Source organism: Camelina sativa, chromosome 12 (assembly GCF_030686135.1).
Source record: "Camelina sativa cultivar CO46 ecotype springtype chromosome 12, ASM3068613v1".
Taxonomy (NCBI): Eukaryota; Viridiplantae; Streptophyta; class Magnoliopsida; order Brassicales; family Brassicaceae; genus Camelina; species Camelina sativa.
In genome coordinates this window covers 21,681,257-21,701,550 of record NC_141891.1, presented here as the reverse complement: position 1 = coordinate 21,701,550, position 20,294 = coordinate 21,681,257, and the positions used below count along the sequence as shown (strand labels likewise).

The 20,294-nt window shown below is 34.4% G+C and overlaps 5 protein-coding genes, 3 long non-coding RNA genes and 1 pseudogene across 9 annotated transcripts; 1 reads left to right on the top strand and 8 right to left on the bottom strand.

Annotated features, from left to right (window-relative positions):
* Positions 1-178: 178 nt before the first annotated feature.
* Positions 179-4,577, bottom strand: LOC104732445 (uncharacterized). 2 transcript variants are annotated; one of them, XR_015574076.1, is made up of 4 exons: positions 3,533-4,577; positions 2,480-2,564; positions 2,325-2,390; positions 179-2,235 (listed from the first exon to the last, which is right to left on the bottom strand). It is a non-coding gene; the product is annotated as an uncharacterized LOC104732445 (long non-coding RNA). The 2 variants fall into 2 exon arrangements; XR_758851.3 differs by lacking the exon at positions 3,533-4,577 and adding an exon at positions 2,683-3,520.
* A 1,319-nt stretch (positions 4,578-5,896) lies between these two features.
* On the bottom strand, positions 5,897-6,774 carry LOC104732446 (uncharacterized). The gene is made up of 3 exons (XR_758852.3): positions 6,577-6,774; positions 6,414-6,450; positions 5,897-6,295 (listed from the first exon to the last, which is right to left on the bottom strand). It is a non-coding gene; the product is annotated as an uncharacterized LOC104732446 (long non-coding RNA).
* Positions 6,775-9,204: 2,430 nt separating this feature from the next.
* Positions 9,205-9,720, bottom strand: LOC147930874 (F-box protein At2g35280-like). The gene has a single exon (XM_087477071.1). The coding sequence runs from the start codon at positions 9,718-9,720 to the stop codon at positions 9,205-9,207; it is 516 nt and encodes a 171-aa protein (XP_087333197.1).
* A 961-nt stretch (positions 9,721-10,681) lies between these two features.
* LOC147930873 (uncharacterized) lies at positions 10,682-11,149 on the bottom strand. Its single transcript, XM_087477070.1, has one exon. It carries the CDS (start codon positions 11,147-11,149, stop codon positions 10,682-10,684), a length of 468 nt encoding a protein of 155 aa, XP_087333196.1.
* A 1,131-nt stretch (positions 11,150-12,280) lies between these two features.
* On the bottom strand, positions 12,281-12,922 carry LOC147930872 (F-box protein At2g35280-like). The gene has a single exon (XM_087477069.1). The coding sequence runs from the start codon at positions 12,920-12,922 to the stop codon at positions 12,281-12,283; it is 642 nt and encodes a 213-aa protein (XP_087333195.1).
* A 2,119-nt stretch (positions 12,923-15,041) lies between these two features.
* On the top strand, positions 15,042-17,196 carry LOC147930870 (uncharacterized). Its single transcript, XR_015573693.1, has 8 exons — positions 15,042-15,062; positions 15,396-15,476; positions 15,571-15,688; positions 15,832-16,114; positions 16,219-16,297; positions 16,408-16,475; positions 16,570-16,657; positions 16,820-17,196. It is a non-coding gene; the product is annotated as an uncharacterized LOC147930870 (long non-coding RNA).
* LOC147930871 (uncharacterized) lies at positions 16,322-16,915 on the bottom strand. The gene has a single exon (XM_087477068.1). The coding sequence runs from the start codon at positions 16,913-16,915 to the stop codon at positions 16,322-16,324; it is 594 nt and encodes a 197-aa protein (XP_087333194.1).
* On the bottom strand, positions 16,931-18,274 carry LOC104733743 (uncharacterized). The gene has a single exon (XM_010453296.2). It carries the CDS (start codon positions 18,272-18,274, stop codon positions 16,931-16,933), a length of 1,344 nt encoding a protein of 447 aa, XP_010451598.2.
* Positions 18,275-18,311: 37 nt separating this feature from the next.
* On the bottom strand, positions 18,312-19,478 carry LOC147930869 (uncharacterized; annotated as a pseudogene).
* Between the last annotated feature and the right edge of the window lie 816 nt (positions 19,479-20,294).

Sequence of the window (20,294 nt, the reverse complement as noted above, 5' to 3'; positions counted from 1 at the left end):
ATATATTTTTTAAAAATTATATATCAATGAGTAATAATTAATTTTTGGGGAATTCTCAAAACTAGTACTAAATTGAGTTTTTCTTCCAAACTTAGCACACATTCTCATATTTTCCAAACTTAGCAAACACCCTCTAGTTTAATATTAAAAAAAACATTAAAATTATTGATATATTCATAAAAATCTCCATAATCTCCATCTTTTTCGATGGTTTTCAGAAATTGAGATTTATAAAATCTCATTTTCACCGGCTACGAACTCTAATCGGAGACGATGAAGCAACTTCACTAAAATGGAAGATCGGATTATGGCGACGAGGGAGAAGGCTAGAGTTTCAAGAGAAATTAATTAATTTGAAATTCGTAGAGAAAGAAGATAGTGTGAAAAAATGAGGAAAGAAGTTAGGATAAGTGATTACGGTGGCGACGATGAACACGATAGGGTTCCGAAATGGGAAATCAGATAACCCAACAGAGATGACTTGACTTTGTTGTTTTAATCTCTAGTCCCGTCAATTCTGGTGTTAGCTTTTAACATAATCCCAGAACGGAGCCGTATGATTCACGACGTCGATGAGGTTTTAATATGGTTACTTTGAAGGAAGCGATGTTCTGCAAATTTTGCATCGAAGGGAGCAAGATTTATCTGGTGCGTCTTTGTGTGGTTTATGATTTTATTTGGCATTTACTTTGATTAGATCTGCGTTTTTTTTTTGTTGCTGATTAATGGGAAGCTTGAAAGCTTTGATTGTTCACTTGAGTTACAGACCACCATCGATTAAACAAAGCTTTTCAGCTGTTGAAAAATATGCCAATCTCGTTATTAGGAATTGTGGACTTGTGTATCATAACAACACGTTTGACCAGTAATAACTCAGATTACCTTTTTATTTGATACAAGAAGGTTTAGAGTTCGTCCACTGCTTCATAATAACTCAGATTACTCTTATTTAACTACTTTTGTTATTTCACTCATAATTGAGGTTATTCTTAGGTTCATTCCACATTAATTTCTCATCTTGTGACTGTTACTAACTTAGTACTGCACAAAAAAAAATTAAAAAGAGCATTTCATCTTGTGACTGTTACTAATTTGGGATGAGTTTGGTTTGTTTGGTTCTTTTTACGGAGTATTCAGATTTTAAGAAATGGAGGTGATGATTCAGATTTCGGATTCATAAAAATTATTTTAAATATGAATGGTTCATTTGAGATTTGTCAAAATAAATTGTTCTTGTAACAAATCTTGGGTTTATTGGAATTTGCAGCTACCATGACAATGCATACGTAACATCTCAGGAGGATTTGAGATTCAGTAATATTCATGAAGAAATCCTTTAAATTCAGGAAGACCATCATGAACTCCTTTAAATTCAGGAAGACCATCATGAACTCCTTACACAACTGTATCATCAACAAAAACATCAAATATATCTAGCGGCTTTATCACACTCTGTCTAACAAACTTATCTTGAGCATTCACATCATGTTTAACCATTATTGCTTCTCTTTTCGATGTGTTTTTAGATAGTATCAAACCCTCTGTTTTGTTTTTTTTCCTCTGCTGGTGTTATCTGAATGAGAATCTGTTTTGAGTGTAGGTTTTTGATGTTCAATTTTGCAGAAATGCTGTCAATTTGTATATCTAAATTTGCAAAAAGAAATCTGTCTGAACTACACATTCGGTTTGTATCAAACCCTCCGTTTGTGTTTCTTGAATCGGTTCAATGATCTACAATTGATCAATGCTTGTTTCATTTTATCTCTCTGATCTATCAAGGCATTTAGTTGAACATAAACCACCTATAGGCTCCGCTTTTCTTTATCAATGCCAATATGACAATTCATTAATTGAATCTCTGTTGTCTTTCTTCGAGCTGGTCTTGATGATCGTGTCCCTCTGGTCTTGAAGATAGTGTCCCTTTTGTCTTGGTTACGATCTCATAGCAAAAAACGTCTATCTCCAGAGAATTGACTGTGTTCTACATGATGACTATTCCCCATCAAAGTAAAATATTGTATAGACTGACAATGTCAATGTAAAAGGGAATAACAGAACCTAGAGAGTTCACCTGTTGATACATTTGTATAGTTTGAAGAAAGAACGTTCCCCAAGTTCATGTTGTATTCCACAAAAACGCATTCATCTTGTTCTCGTCCTGACAACTTGCCCTCTCGAAGCTTTCTTCTCCATCTTCTCTCGCTTTTTACGGGTTTTTTCATCTTCCACACCTTCCTAATAAATTCAAAATGCAGAGACATGGTAAAGCTTTTTTGCCTTTCTTAAAAGCACTTAATAGAACTTAAACTAAGTGAGAAATTTACCTCTGAGCCTTGTGACATAAATCCTCGAATTAGACCAGAAGCTTTGTACGCACCAAACGCAGGAATCTAAAAAACAAAACAAAAGATTTCAGTCACTTCGATCACATTATATCAATCAGGGGCTATCAATAAGCAAAAAACTAAAACATGCGTACCACTAGATACATGTACCAAAATTTTCCAGAGATGATAGAAGCTAGCTGAACAAAGCAGGTGATATAGATGAGATCGTGCAAGTACCTGTAAACATCATCAGAACTATGATATTAAAATTTGCACAACCAAACATCATAATATGCAAATCCAAGATACAGAAGAAGCTAGGTTCTTGATAATCATTTTAATAACAGAAACGTACCCACAGATTCCAAAATAAAGAGTTAAAATTCAAAACATAGGGGATGGCTTTGGGCTTGTGGATTTAAGATTCAATAATATTCATGAAGAACTCCTTTAAATTCAGGAAGACCATCATGAACTCCTTTAAATTCAGGAAGACCATTATGAACTCCTTACACAATTGTATCATCAACAAAAACATCAAATATATCTAGCGGCTTTATCACACTCTGTCTAACAAACTTATCTTGAGCATTCATATCATGTTTAACCATTATTGCAAAACCACTACCGATGTAGCAGCCAGAAAATTCCCCTACGCCGATAAAATCTCCTTTAAAAGCCTTAAAATGGAGTAACACCACCTTCATCCATAATAATCTTCTTATTCTGACTATTATCTACAACAAGAGAATTCTTTACTACAAAAAATGATTCAGGAAGGATTAGATGATATTTAGGAAGGATCTTTTAAAATTTAGGATATCCTTCATAAATAAAAGTGAGCTTTAAGAACTAAACCCCATAAGACCATACCCTTCAAGAATTGTCTAAGAGAGTGTAACTAATAAGCCAAGTTTTTCATTCATGAAAAAGTATAACAATAAACACTAATATAAGTGAAAAGACCACGCTGGAGGCAAAAGAAAAAACAAATATTCATGAAGGATTGGATGTTGTTTAGGAAGGATCCTTATATTTTAAGAAGGTTTTCCTAAATGTTTTTAGAAGTTCCAAAAATGGTGATGAACAGAACCAGAAGTTCCTTCCCCCCCACTCTCTTTGTCTCATCAGCACTACTAGTCCACTTCATAATAGACAAACTACAAGCCAAAGACATCAAAATCAACAACAATGTACATTCTTACTCTTGCTTTGTTCTCAATGACATTATATCAAACACTTGGTATGCAACAACTTTGGTGTTGACATATGATGACTTCGCACAACACACAACCACAATTTGGACATGTGATTTATAAAAGACTGGACTCACAACACATAGCCACAACTTCAGTTACGACCAGAGATTGTGCTACACAATTAGTCTCCATGTTTGATTCATTCTCCTCCGATACAACATGATACACAACATGAAGCATTCCTCTCTTGTCATTTTTGACCCAATTGAGAAAATCATCATGACTAGTAGTTGTACTCGCTTGAACTACTTCACCAAATTTAAACAGCTCTTCTTCTCAAAAGAATCATAAGGATGCTTAAAACTCTCCCACATATCTCACCATTGTTTCTATCATCTTGTAGCATAAAATTCCCATAATTCATTAGCTGAACCCAAATAGTTGAATCTCGTTCCTTTCTTCCACCATATCCATCGTTGTTCCTCTTCCTTTTCGACGATCTATCTCTCTCTCTCTGTCCCGATTACAAGAGTCTTCCACCAACTCCAGCAAATCTATAAACCATACAAGCTCTTCTCAATATGCAATTTCTCGCTTTGTTTGGTCTCTCATCATCTTCTTTTTCGTAGTTATCATTTTCTTCATCATCTTTGTTGTCTTTGAAGTGGTTATTCAAATTCAGAGGTAGTCATATAAGAGGCCGAGCTGAGATAAGAGCGGGGTTCGGATCCAACTCTTCCATTTACTTATCGAAAGACCAAATCGAGATAGATCTCATACTATGTTTCTCGGATTGAAATCGTTTACGCATTTTCTGGATCGTGTACCTACACTGAGTAGCTGACCGGTCAACGCCGGAATGAGATGAGTTGGCGACGGCGTTTCTCTCGGAAATGGATGAAGATGAGATCAAAAATGAAGTAATCTCAGATTTGATGATTCACGGCAAGCTTCACAAAAAAAAAAAAATCTAAAATTATGTGTTTAATTTTAAAAATAAGAAATTTTTGTATTTATAATATTTAATATAAAAATGTTACATTTGGAAAAATTAAGCGTGTGTGCTACTTTTGGAAGAAAAACCTAAAATAGTGCTATATTAGGATATTTCTCTTAATTTTTTTTAATGAAACACATTATATTATATTTTTTAATTAATATTATATATTAAATATAAATATAATATCTAACTAGATAATAACCCGCGCTGGTAGCGCAGGGAATTTTTTTTATTTTATTATTTGTTAATATTATGTTTATGTTGTATCATTCATTTACATGTTATATATTATAGTACTATATGGTGAATTTTGATTCATATTAAACTACTAATAGGTAGGCCTGGAAACTATTACCGATATCCGTATTGGACCCGTTTTCTGATTTGTATCCGTCCCGAAAAAAGGTACCCGCAGCTTTAGGGTCGAGTGAAGGGTATACTAATTATATTATCCATGAATAATGATCGAGTATCGGATATTAATTTAATTTTTGAGCGTCTAGTTACCCGTCTCATTACCCGTTTTATTACCCAACTCATAAATACATGTTAATATTTTGTAGAATAATGTTACCAGCGTGAGGAAATATTTATGTAAATTTGGATTTGTTTGTTACAAAATAATAGTAGAAAATTTATTAATTCTATACATTTTATAAAATTACTAGCAATTGATCCGCGCTACGCGCGGGAGTTAGATGAAGTGTACTTTAGGGTTTTGTTGTTTTTATTATTTTTTGGTTATGTAAATTCATCTTTATGTCTGTTTTTTATTTGATTTGGGTGCTTATGTTGTTTATTGGATATTTTTAAAAATAATAGGTTTTGCAGGAAGTATAATTTAGTGTGTTTTATTTTCTTTCAAAATTGTAGATCATCTTCTGTGTTTTTTAAATGTTTTTAAAATAATTAGATTAAAGTGTATTACCAGTTTTGTTGTATATACTATTATGATGGTCTGGTTATTTATTTTTTTTTCTTTTCTTTTTTTTTGTTAGATCTTGGTTCCTTATGTTTTTTTGGTTGGCCATTTGTTTTTTTTAAAAAGCTCTTGCAGGAAGTTTACTTTGGTTTGTTGTTTATATTAAAACAATTTTGTTTTTTTTTTTGTTTCAATGTGAGTTGTATTTTATGGTATACTTATGTTGTCCTTATCATTAGTATTTCTTAATCTCTTTAGTTGAGTAAAGGTGTGTTCATCTATGTCCTCTAATATTCGCCGACTTTATTTTTTACGACGATTGTGAGAAGTTTGTTCAGATAATACTTGAAGACTTTTAAAGGAGAGTTCTTGTTATGTTTAGGCTTCATATTTCGGGTGTTGCTACATTATTTGTCTACTTAATTCTCATATCCTAATAAATTAAGTGTTTTTAAGACAATGAGATCCGATAATATTGAAAGTTGACAAAGTCTAAACATACATGTGGGAAGTTAACAAAGTTGACAAAATAACAAAGAGAATAAATTTTAACAGTACAATCTTCAATTAGCGTTTCCATATCGTGAGGATCCTTCTACTTTTGGGCGTTTGTTTTGGATGTCTCGGATAATTCTCATGTACATTGGATCAATGTCTTCTTCATCTTCCTCGATGCGTATTAAGTAGCCTAGGTGAGCGAGAGATTTTTCTGTACTGTAGCCTTGTTATCTCCCTCACATCATCATCTGCCGGACTTTCTTCACCTTGCTCACCTTTTTGTTTGATTTTAGGTATCACGTTCTTTGCTGGGAGGCCACATATGATTCCTTTTGCTTCCATTGAAATCCTTTTACAATCAATAACACTGATTAATATAGTTTCGGTTTTTCTTTCTATCAACAATCAATAACAGAGATTAAATCGAAACAAAATTAAGAAAGTTAATGCAACCAAAAATTACATACTTTTACAATCGATGCACCAAAAGAGAAGAACGACAACCTGAAAATGATATGAGAAGTTCGATTACAATCAATTGACCAAATGAGATAAAAAAAAAAGAGAAACCTAGTACATGAGATTTGTATTGAACAAAGAAGGAAACTATAAGATTTCTAGATCCAAAACCTGAAAAGGATAAGAGTAGGAAAAGGGGGATGAGGCAATCGTCAGATTTTGGAGAGTGAAGAAACGTAATACATTTTTTTAATCCTGCAGAGATAGGCAGAAATCGAAGATAACCTTTTGGATCTTGCAGAGTTGCGGCGAAGTTTAAAAATCAGAAGGAAGATAACATAAGTAATTGTTTTCGAGTTGTATAAAAATAAGAGAAGAAGGGTTAGGTAAGTGTTGATTTATGACCGTTAGATTGTTTCTAATTGACGGTAGATATGTAAAATTTGGTGATCCACACGTTATTTAATTAGCCAATGAACATTATAGCTTTGGATTTTTTTTTATTTGGTTGTTGTTTGTTTTATATTTGTTGTAATTTCTTGTCTTCTTTTGAGGTTGGCTGGTCTGTGTTTGTTTTTAACAATATTACAGTATGATGTAAGAAGTCATAAATCTATATATATATATATATATATATATATATTATTGCCTTTTAATTTACAAATAATAAGAAGTAATTTATAATATCAGAATTTTGAAGACAAAACATATAATTTGTAAACCAAAGAGACGGAGTTGTTAAGCAAATTTTTTGGATATTAATTTTACCATGGTTCATAAACTGACCGCTATTTTATATTTTGGGTTCATATATAATTTTTGTAGGTTTTACTATTATATTTTGGTTGCTTATGTTGTTTTGTTGGATAGTTTTTTTTAGAAATAGGTTTTACATTAAGTATAATTTAGTTTATTTTATTTATTTTTTTGTAGAGGAATATGATTATTTTTATGGATTATTTTTTTGTAAATTAGTTTTACTAAAGTGTAGAGACAGTCAAATGAGTTGGTATCTTTTATAAATATGAGAATTGATTTTTTGTGTTAAAAGTACATAAGATTATATTTTTGATATATGTATAATTTACTAATTACAGTAGTTAGTATTGTTTAGAAACTGATTAATTTACAATATGTGTTTGTATTTTTTTTTTTTATTAATTTACAATAAGGTTTTTAATTTTTTATTTCATATCTAAGATTCTAAGGGAATCTAATTACATAAAATTACATTGCAATTGACACGCGGTACAGGCGGTAGTTACTTTAAGGTGTACTTTTACTTTTGTTTATTATTTGATTCTGTTTACGTTAGATAAAGATATAATTTATGGTTGTTGTTTAATTTGTTTTTTAGTCTTTATGTTGTTTCCATTGATATTTCATATAAGTATCGGTTTTGGATTAAGCTTAATTTACTGTGTTGGTATTTCTTTTAAAGTTGATATTTTTTCCTATAATTTCTGCTAGTATTTTCTTCTTAATACTTGTGTATTTGGATTAATTAGTTAGTGCAGTATTCTTAAAGTTTTTAAAAAAATTTTATTGCTACGTTTTTTTTTTTCGCAAAGTTTTTTTATTGGGTTGACGGTGTTGGGCCTTTAATTTCATGTCGTTTTAGGCCCTTGAGTGGTTCGATTTTTGTATCCGTAATACTTATGTTACCTTTTTATAATTTGTGGCGTCGTTAACGGTATGCCGACCATCGATTCTTCTGATGTACATGAGAGGTTGAGCTCTCAAATTTTGACAGTTGCATTTTCATAAGGACCATTGTAAGGTTTACAATTCTATCCTCTTTCATATTCGCTCTGGGTAACCGTATTTTGTTATTTGGAATTAGTAATTATTTTCTTTCTCTGTTTTTTTTAACGAAATGAGAATATAGATGTCGATCTGTACTCTTGAGCTGCTCTTGATAAGTTTTCGAAATCTACTATTTCCATCAATCTCTAACAATTTCTAGAAAGGCTGATTTTTCATACATACTTTATGCATTTTGATTCCTAACAGGCCGCAATTTGATCTAACTGCGAGCGATTTGATCATCGGTCTGACTGCGAGCGATTTGATCTTATCGTTTTATGGCCAGGTAAAGTTCGTAGTATTAGTTAATTTGTCAGCTTTAATTTTGTTCGGTTTTTAATTATATTTAACTTCACTTTGTTTATTCCACCGGCGCAGCAAGAGACTCTTATACGAGCTTAGGTGAAGATATAAATAATCAGGTCGGAACATGACTTCTACTGTGAAATTCATCTCCATATTTTACCCGGCATCGTATCCTTGAACTAATGGTATGTTGATCTTTTTCATTCTCTATGTTTGCTGATTATTTTCTCAATTGGTGGCAAGTTATGTTAATTTTATTTTGGTTGTCCTGATGGTCTGTTACTTGGCTATTTTTTCTTGCCTAAATTGGTGGCATTTTTTCCAAATTATGTCGGTTATCTATGTCCTGTTATTGTTTTCATGTTAATCTTTGTTATTTTTCTCACTCGAAATTGCCTCTTTTGTTGTCATATTTTCAGATTTCGTTTGCTCCTCCTCATCTTTATTCTTGTTTCTCTCATTTTGTTAAGGTATACGAAGGACGATGAGAAAAAGATTTTATAAATGATTTTCTGATTTCAAAATAGAACATAACATTGGTTAACCTTTTTCTCAAAGCTTAAACTAAACGAAAAAGACAAACTTGATCATTTGTTTGAAGTAGTAGCAGTCTGGGCATCTAGCATTCATGTTATTGATGTTGCAATTGATATTTGGTTGGACTTCTGCCAATGTATTGTAGTAGCACTACAGTTTGCGTATATTCACTCTGTGCAATGACTTCTTGATATCAATCCAGCATTGATCACCCTTTTCTTTGTTTTCTTTCCAGCCTAGCTTCTCAAGCCAATATTGCCCTTCTGCTGTGTCACCCCTACACAACTTGACGATTCCAAAAAGGTAAATACCCTTCTCGTAGTTACCTTCTGCTGCCTTTTTCAAGTGTGCCAAGCCTTCTTCTGTGTTGTTTTTTTGGAAATATTCCTGGATGCCTTTGATGTAGTGTGCCTCCACATTTCCAATTGCAATGCATTTCTCCATGAGGTCTTGGTATTTCTTTAAGGCTGCTAAGGGATTGATTGCTAGCGGCTGCAGGTTGATTTTCTTGTAAACTCTGTGATCTTGAGCTGCTTTTGCAAGCTGTGGCGATGCTTGCATAACATGTTTGACTGTCCTCCTTGAAACCTTACCAACTCGAGAGATGATATCTCCAAGGATGTCGTTTGGTATTTCTTGAAGGGAATAGGGTTTTATGGTATTCATTTTTTGCAAGTAGTGGGTGATATTGATCTTTAGACTTTTCGCAGAGTTATTTATAGGGTGGAGTTGTTTTGCTGTGCCGTTTGTGTTTCTTTGAGTACTTTTTGTTGGCCTCCCTTTATTCCCTTACAGTTCTCCCTTTCATATTCACGTCATAATTAGCTTGGACGTTTTCTAATGATTCATTAATTTATGGCATAATCGTGTGTATAATTTGTAGGTGTGGGGTTTTGTCTTTAATATTTCTCTATTTCTTATAAAATCATTTTAATGTTGATATCATGTTGTAGATAGTTTTTCAAGTGAAATAGTAACAGCTGTGATTGACTTATAGAATCCCTTGCCTTGGTATATTATATTTTGTATATTACAGTTTCTAATGTATGATAACATTGGGTTATGTTTGGTTTGTTTAAATAAACGAACAACATTAGTAGACAGCATTGCGAGAATTAGTCTAATTTTTTGGGTGTGTTTGTTAACCGTTGATGGTTATTAAAAAGCTGGAACTCCATTTCTTCTTATTTTAATATAGTATTGTAGCAAACATTCTGTGTCTTTTATTCATTCCATAGGTTCATGTTTGTTTGTTTTTAATTAGGGCCTCGTCTTATTTAAATTAATGGGGTGGTTATTTGTAGGACTTTTGCAGAATAATAACTAAACTGTAAACGGGTAGATCTCCTTTTAGTACGTATCTAATAAATATTATATGTCTGTTAATTTCTTTGCCCTGTATAAATATTATATGTCTGTTAATTTCTTTGCCCTATATAAGTATTGTATACACTTGGAGGTTTCCTTTGAAATTTATATGTTTGTATTTTTGTGCCGGTTTGTTTTCTATCGAACCTTGCTTCTCTTTTCCCTTGATTAAATGGCAAATTAAGTTCATATTCATCTCAATAATTGAGTAAGACAATGTAGGCACAGTTGCCTATATTGTTTCTTACAACTATATCTCTTATAGATCAGTTGCCCTACATATAGGACAATTTCTACTCTCATATAGCCAAGTGATAATACAGTGATGGTGGTAAATATGGTTACATTTTAGTGTGTTAATTTCGTCTTCCCCTCTAAATGTTTCCAAACAAATTACGCAGTCTTCCTCTTCCTCTGTTTTGCTTGGCGTCCTGATTGATGATTGTAGATTGGCAATGACCATCCCAGTGTTGAGAACGTGGTTTCCCTGGAAGTTGTAATCTTTTACTGTGAAGTGTAGAAGGAAAGTCCTATTGCTTTGAATTTCTGTTTGTAAAAGTGCACCTAGAAATTGCATGAACCATCCTATCCTTCTTCTTGCTTTGTTAACTGGAATTGCATTTCTTGCAAGATGGTATAGTAAGTTACCTCTGAAGTGTGCCAATGTTGGCTCGTCCGCATTATGTGGGTAAGCTATGTCGACCTCGGTTGCTTGTCCTCCCGTCATTGGCCTTTGGATTGATAGGAGGATGGATATTTCGCTCAGTAGAGGGGTCGGCACAGTTTCATATGAGAAAGTATACTCCCGATTTTGGTTAGTGGCCATTTTTCTGGTTTTTTATGTTTTCTTTTTGTGCCTTCGCTTATAATTTTACGAATAAAGTATAGAGTTGCCATATTAATAGATCTAGTCTACTCGTTAGTTAAGAGTCCTCCATTAATTAGATTCTTAATGTTGGATGGATTTCCTAGATTTTTCAACTCCTGGGCGTTTCTAATTGCTGTAATGGTGGGCTCGTGATTTTAAAGTGACTATCATACGTGCGTCAACTTTGTAACCGATTTGAAGATTTGGTTAATAATAATATATTTTTGGCTTACTATTACCTTTTAATTTAAATATTTCCTGTATGTGTGTCTCATTTAACATGGTTCAACCGGTTCCTTACAATTTTAAAATAGTTCCCTGTGGTTTGATTTATGATCTATGCCTTTGGTTAATAGTCATCAGCCCAGTTACTGTCTTCTCCTCGAGGGTTTATAAAGTTTGAAATGGCTGTTTTTGTAAAGCTTTGTAGTTGAGTTCCATCTTTTATAGTGTAGTGTCATTCTTGGCCCAAAAGTGATATATTTTTCCAAGATTTTCTTAGCATCGATCTTTATTCATTGATGTTGTCTTTAGTTTGTGCTTTGTGTTTATTCATTTTCTGATGTTTATTGTACTACTTAGTTCTTTAAAATAATTCGTATTTGAGTTTATTAGTAGAAGATGTTATTTTTCTTGTAATTTTTATGTACAAATGCTCAATCATTATCAGCAAGATGTTATTTTGTCTTTAGTTTGTGCTTTGAGTTTTTAAACCATTATCAGCATTGCAAGTGTACATTATGTCTGACAAAAATGTTGTATGTCTACCACTGTGGTAATGGTGTCTTCAGTAATACCTCGTATTTGAGCTAAATTCTATTTTGTCATGGTTCAATATACGTAAGTAGGAGCGAACCTGTTCTTGGCGGATATTAATATTTGTCCAACTCTAATTTTTAAACTTTTAAAATCAAAACAGCTTGAGAAGAAACTTGTTATTGAAATTTAAGATGCAAGTATTTCAGACATTTGGTTTTCTAAAACTCTTTTTCAAATACGGTTTACAAACTTTCTCATCTGTTTGTAGTAGTAGCACTTCTTGCACCTTGTATCCATGTCGTTAAGTTTGCATATCTTGTTTGGTTTGATGTCTCTTATGGATTGGAAGTAGATGGGTTGCATGGTGATATTGATGCCTTGGAGTGATAATTTGATATTGGTCCAACAACGATCAGACCTTGTTGTTGATTTAACCCATTGTAGCTTATCCAAATATTGTTTACCCGTGTCTGTTTCTCCCCTGCACAACATGAGAATCCCATATAGATAAATGCCTTTTTCATACAAACCTTCAGCAGATGCTTGGAGATGATGAAGTCCTAAGGGTGTGTTGTTGTGGTAGAAATACTGTTTCACACCTTCGATGTACTGTGCTTCTGCATTACCGTATTGGAGACATCTCTCCATTAGTCTTTGGTAGTTGTGTATTGTTGCTAATAGATTCATGGCCAGCTGCTTGAGGTTGAGTTCTTTGGAAACTCTTTTATCCTTGCAGGCTATTGCTAGTTCATGAGAAACTTGGAAGCACTGACGAACATGGTTGCGTCTAGATTTTGCAACCCTGGAGATAATCTCGCCTAGAAGATCTTGTGGGAGGCTTTCTAATGGTGATAATACTTTGGAACGTGGCATTTCTCTTTCGTTTTGCTGGTGTGACTTTGAGTATTGCTTTCTTTGTGTGGTGAGATTTAATAGTGAGCAAGCCCTTGCCGTTTCATTACTTTAAAATTTGAGTAAAGAATGTTATTGATTTCTTGGTGTTAGTGGCCTTTAATTACTTTCATGATAGTGGTGGTGGTGGGGAGTCCTAGCGAAATTGAGGTTAGTCGCTTTGTATGTGTAATATATTAGTCGTTTGAAGATCTGTTTGCTAGTTTTTGAGAGTTGAATATATCAGACGTTTCTGTGTATGAATCGGAAATTCTTTCTATTAATCTGCATTATTAAAGATGATTATTATTTCAGTAATTGAACATTAAAATTTCTAATTAGTATTCTATAATTTATTTGGCGTTTGTTTATGATATGATTGTCTGACTAATTGTGGTTAGTGGTGTTTTGTTTTAACAATAAGAGACGGCCCATTTTATTTGTTAAAGGCAATAGTTATTTAGAGTGGTGTTTATTTGTTTTCTTTTGGACTTTCATTATGTTAAAGTTAGGGTCCATTTACGACATTTTTTTTAAAAAGGGTAAGGGCTCTGTTATTTATCTTTCTTTCGTTGATCGTAAGTAATAGAGTAAGTTAGTGTGTATAAGTGTATATGTTTGTATTCATTCATATGGTGCATTTTTGAAACTTCTTCTAATGTATGATTTAACATGGGTTGGTGATATCTGTAATGGTGTTTGTTGTGAAATTAGATTTTAATGCTTTCTTTTACATTCTTTCATTGATGATGGAAATCGTATAATTAAACAATTCAACGTTGGTTATTTGGGAACTCATCGACTCCATTACCATGGACATACTAAAACCCAGTATTGTATTATGTTGTAAATTTGCTAACTTTTAAAGGCTGAGTAGCTACTGCTATTTAGAGTTTTGTCATCGTTGATCATTCCTTTGGCGCAATGTAGGAGAACTTATTGCAATAAAAATTTTGGCGTCATCTTTATGAAATATTGGAATTAGCAAGCTTGAATATGAAAAGTTATTGTGAAAAGGAAACTAAGTAGTTCAGCAACATGCTGTAGATTTAATTTAATGGTGGTTTACAAACATCCTCATCTGTTTGTAGTAGTAGAACTTCTTGCATCGAGTATCCATGTCGTTAAGCTTGCATATTTTATTTGGCTTATTGTCTCTTAAGGATTCAAAGTAGCACGGTTTCTTGATGATTGGGATGCCTTCTAGAGATTCTTTGATATTTGTCCAACAACGGTCTGATCTGGTTGTTGATTTTGCCCATTCTAGCTTATCCAAATATTTTTTCCCTTCCTCCATTCGTCCCCTACATAACATGAGAATCCCATATATATATATATATATCCCTTTTTCGTACTCACCTTCAGCAGATGCTTGGAGATGTGGTAGGCCAATGTCTATGTTGTCGTTGTAGAAGTACTCTTTTATTCCTTATATGTAGTGGGCTTCAGGATTACCAGCTTGTAGACATTTCTCCATGAGTGGTTGATACTTGTTTAATGTTGCTAATGGATTGATGGCTAGCGGCATGAGGTTGAGATTCTTTGAAATCCTTCCATCTTGACATGCGATCGCTAGTTCATGAGAAACTTGCAAGCAATTACGAATATCTCTGCGGCCATACTTTGTAACCTTAGATATAATATCGCCAAGAAGATCTTGTGGGAGGCTTTCTAAGGATGATATCTTTTGTTTTTGGGCCATGTTTTGCTTGTATTTTGTGGTTTGAATCTATGTTTAGTTTTTCTTCACTCGGTTGGTTTATATAGTTGTATCTCTTTGTCGTTTCAGTGTTCTAATAGAGTAATTGACGTCTTTAAATTACCTTGTTAGTGGCAGTGGCCATTGATTACCTTGATGTTAGTGGGTATGGCGGGGAGGGGGTGGAGAGTCCAATATTAATTGCTGTTTAAGGTTTTATTTGTATAATTGATCGTCTCTAGTTAGTTCTTTTTGGTCGTAGGTTTATTGAGGTTTATCTTATTAAATGCGATGTAGATTGTTTCTTAGAAGTGGGCTTTTTGGTTAATTTGTCATAATCCGTAGTGTTTTTCCCCTTCTTAATGTATTTGAGCCCATTAATTTGAGACATCTCAAATAAGAATGGGAAACTATTTTCACTTAGTACGTTGTTGTTTAAAAAGTCGATTGATCCAACTACGATTAGGTCTATTTTAAACAAAAAGTATACAAACTGGCTTTGGTAAATATGTAAATGTGAGACTAAGAGCGTCGACATATGTTGTCTGCGTTCCCTCTTCTTCATATTCCTGAAATGTAAATTAAATCAGAATTAGTGTCATATTGATTTTTTGTTGAAAACAGTACCTGTTATTTTAAAATGTGGTGTTCTTGTACATTGCCTTTGGTCATTACCTGTTTAAGATTTTATGTTGTTGAAAACTTCTTTGTAGACGATATTCATGACCCCTCCAGTACCATTCTTCTCTGATGTAGCATCTAGGATTTTCAAGCCTGAATTTGAGGTTACACGCGATAAAGCCACATACAACTGCCCATGAGAGAACACTGATTGAGGTAAATAGAGAGCAACTTGTTTCAAACTTTGTCCTTGACTCTTGTTTATCGTCATTGCGTAACACACTCTTATTGGAAATTGCTTTCTTCGCAGGGTGAAAGGGTGCTTGCTGTCATTGGGAGACAAAACAATCCTAGGGATGAGGACCTTTTCACCAACATGGGTGCCTGTGAGAATCTCAGCTTCTATTATCTTCTGACCGAGTCTGGTGGTAAGAAGCCTTGTCCCATTGCATAATCCTTTTCTCTGGTTTAGGTTTCGCAGCAACATTATTGGCACCCCTACTTTCAACCGTATTTGATGGTTTGGTAGCCCTGGAAACTCTAGTGAGTTAAAGTATTCTACTGTGTACAGGTTATTCCAGTCGCCACCTGTGCAAGCTCTTTCTGAATTGAATCTGAGCTTAAATATTCTTTAGCCTCACCTGGCACCATGGACAGCTGATAGTCATTAATTTCACGGACTGTCTCATTCCGAGGAGTTAAGATTGCCCTTTCCGTTAGGTAGTGACGTTCCTTGAAGGATTGAGAGAACAATGGATACACAGCAGTTGTAATCTCTTGTAGATGGTTGCCTGTGTTTGGTAGAATTAGACTTTCCTCTATTGCTATTCTGCAACCTCCAGCATGTTCATCAGGTGTAGTGCTAGCTGAAATTGAATTTCCATCTCCAACTTTTAAAATCCAATTTGCAAAAGCTGCGTCTGAATGTTTTAGTCTCATGTTTATTGTCAACTTGAAGATTTGACAGGCATTCCACAGATGAGATCGATTGATAGAGGCTTGTACAGTTTCCTGACGACTCCCTTGGGGAATAACTGGTAATATCTGTCTGAAATCTCCTCCTAGTAAACTGTTTTCCCTCCAAATGGTTTGTTCAGTGCGGTTTCATCTTCTAACGCCATGAGGTCTCTGATTGTTCGATCTACAGCCTCAAATGCATATCGATATGCCATTGGTGCCTCATCCCATATAATTAAATCAGCCTTTGTAATTAAGGTAGCTAGCATTGTTCCAGACTTGATTTCACAGGTGGACCCTTCGTTGAGGTTTATTGGTATCTTGAATCGTGAATGTGCTGTTCTACCGCCAGGTAAGAGTAGAGCTGCTATTCCAGCTGATGCTACTGGGATTACGACTTTCTTCATTGAGCGTAACTTAGCTATTATTGCCTTGTAGAGGTATGTTTTCCCTGTACCTCCAGGACCTTGTAGAAAAAACAGTTTTTCTGAATTGTCTTCCACAGATTTGACCACTGAATTGTACACCATTATTTGATCTTGATTCAGCGTTGGAAATAATCTGTTATGTTCAACGATCTCTTTCTGTACGTCAAATTGCAGGTCTTCTGTGAGGCTACTGTGGCTGATTTTTTTCAAAATAGCCTTGTCAGGCAATGGCATATCTGGGAAATTCGTGAGAGACTTCTCATTTTCCATTAATAGCTGCTCTATTTAAATCAAAGCGTATTGCTCCAGCTCAACATTGTTGAGATCCAAACCATTGAAATCAAAGACCTTTCTTCTGTTATGCTGCACATCTTCTGCAAGGTATCTCCAGTTTTTGTTCCACAGTTCTCGTGGATTAGCTACTTCACAGTACAACAGTAGTGTCACAAATAAATAGCATATTTGATATGCTGTTGCCCATTGTGACACCTCTTTAAGTACATCATGCCACTCTTTATCATCGTCTAGGATTCCTCTAATGTAGCATGCTTCTTTATATGTAGCATACAGTACTCCAGCCACTGTCTTAATGTCTTCAAAACATGTCGCACCTTTCACTATATTCAATAAAATTTTGAGATAAAACAAGTCGCCAGCTGATGGGTGGATATGTACTATCCTGCCAATAGCAAAACCTTGTTTCCTCCTTGTCCAGGTCTTTGTAGAGTTCCACACATAATATTTTGGGAATTCTACATATGTAAGGTCAAAGGCCTTCTTTTTTGATATGTATCCTACATCAGTTGCCTCTTTCTCTCTTTTGTTTGTAGCCATCCATTCAGTGAGCATTGTCTTCTCAACATCTTCTCTTGATAGAATGTTCTCCAAACGTTGCAACTGGTCAAAAAGCAATCTCTGTTGATCTTGAAGATGTATATGTAGTCGTATCACTGCTGGCTTGTGATAATGGATGTGGAATGCAAATATTCTCCAAATTGCTTCACATGCAGAGACGTAGCGACAATCAAGGTACTCACTGATCTCATCAATAGGTTCAGATTCTTCTTTTTTAGAGTGTTTTCTTTTTTTCCCTTCTCTCGGTCTCACTATTACAAACGTTGCTTTGTCCACACCTTTTGTGATATATTTGAATAGATACTTCACTGCGCTTGTCTTACAACACCACTCAACATTTATATGTGCTTTATACTTTTTCAGCAGGTTGAAGTTATGTGGGACTACATGGCGATTGTCTAATCTTGTGACACCTTTGAAAACAAATTTGGACTCATCGTTGCGTCGCCGGTAAAGAACGTAACCAGAGTTGTCAATGCTAGTGTTGTCCACAAATGCTCTAGGGAACTTTTTACTGCATGCACCATTCTCCATGCATGGTGAGAACGGTCTTTCTAAACCACAAGGCCAATGCATCATTTGCTGCTCAACCAGTTCAAAGCCTTCCGTATCTGTTTCCTTATCTGGTAATTCAGCTGATATGAATTTGTCAATCACAACTGGTTCTGGGTTTTTGCTTGTACCTTCTAGCCACAATAGAATGTGTGCGTGGGGGAGACCTCGTTTCTGGAACTCTATTGTGTACACTACTGCAGAATTGAAAGTCAAATTCATTTAGGTTTTAATGTTTCTCTCTGTGTGTATATGTTAGTTATGGATTAAGAAAAATTATTATACCTGCTACAGGAAGAGGAAAGAAGAGTCCTTTGTTAAAATCTCCCAGCATCTCGTCTAGTTTCATTTTGAAGACTCTTGATTGAAGGTCAGGCCTTAAGTTCGATCCTTCTGTAGTATAAGTTTGTAGATGCTCTGTCAACTCTGGCCAATTTGGATTTGCTGTGAAGGTGATAAATAAATCAGGATTTCCAAACCATCTACATAAAGCCATCGCATCATGGTACTTCTCTACCATATATCGTGGACCTGCAGTAAAACTTGATGGTAATATTATTCTTTTCCCAATCCGTTTAGCATCAGTTTCTCCTCTTTCAACAGCATCGTAGACATTGTTATATAAATTAGCTCTTAATTTTTTTTGATTCAGAGCTATAAAACGTAGTCTTTCTTGTTTTGTCGCTGTGTAGGCATCAACAATGTATTGATGAAATAATCTGCCTCCCTTAGTGATAGTCATACCTTCTGATAATCTTGTCTGAATCTGGTAAGCATAATACTCTCTCATTGTCATATATGATCTCTTTACTTGGCTCCGTCCTATTGAATGGTATGGAATTTCATCATGATATCCTGATTCACCATAAGGGAACAGTAGAGGGTACTGAAGACTCATATATAGAGGATGAAGATCACTAATTCTTTGTAATTCAGAAGACTTAAATTGCAAGATGACATCTCTTCCAGCAGTCGCTGTACTAAAATCTCCAACTATTAATCCAGCAATCTCATCTGCAGTAGGTAAGTCATACTGTTTTCCTTTCTTTGCTTAGCTTATCAATCTGATATTGAATTCAGAGCTTGGTCCATCTTGATACCTATCCCTTGCTTTTCTGAAAACCTTTGCTAGTTCATTTGTTCTATCTAGCATTGTTATTAAAATACCTACAGTTTCTTCATCAACTGGTTTCCCTTTACCTCCCGCTGGCATCTTCTGCATACGATTTTTGATTTCATTTGTTGTATCAAAAATGTAAAGCTGTAGAAAAGACGGGTGCTTCCCATCTTCTGGTAATAGAGACCCAATAGAGTGGTAATTTTGGCCATGGATTTTGTAAGTATAGGGTCCTTGTGTTCCTGTCACTGTATGATCAACTTTCCCACCAGTTGATGTAAATGCTAGCATCGAGTTCAGTACACGCATGTTACGACGATAATCTGATGATTTATTGTACAGCTTCTCTAGTTCAGGAGGTGGTGCACAAACTTTTGGTAGTCTTACGCGACCTTGTTGACAACATAATGTTTGATTTCTCGTTTCTGTTTTCCATAGCAGGGCATCACAAAATTGGCAGGTCACAATACTGGTGGCGGTAGATAGCTCTGCAATCGTTGTAGAGGTTAGTTGGAACTTATGTTTAGTTAGTTTATGAGGGATGTAAGAAAGCATAATAATAACAGTATAATTATTAATTAAGTATGGAAATTAGAATATTTAGTTGAGTTTCGCCAACCTGATTGCAAGTCGTAATGTTCGAGCTCTTGTACATTGACCTGGACATTGTCATATGGAAATATGAGACCTGAGGATATCTAAGTGAACCAATATTGTTGTGTATAGAGTGGTTATATATACTTTTCTCTTTAATGATTCATGGGAGAGGTTTGTAAAATTTGGTGATTCGGTGAAGTATTTTTCACTTAGCCATGGTTGGCGTAGCTTTCCATCTGTAAGAGTAACATGAGCAATGTCAGAACTTTTAAAATTTCTAAAGTGACTATCTATGTGAAGCTGAAATGTCAAATTTTTAGCAAAATAACATGAACAATATAGAGCTTACTTTTCTTAAATAAACTTCTGTCTGTGTTCAATTTTTCTTTCTCTTTACTGGATTTCTGCTTTCTCTTCCTGCTGCCTTCACCGCTCACTGTTTATTTCATTTTGGTAAAACCTTTGCAGGTTTCCAAATTGACTACAATTGTTGAAAATATGGAAAAACGGAAGAAGAAAATAATGTTA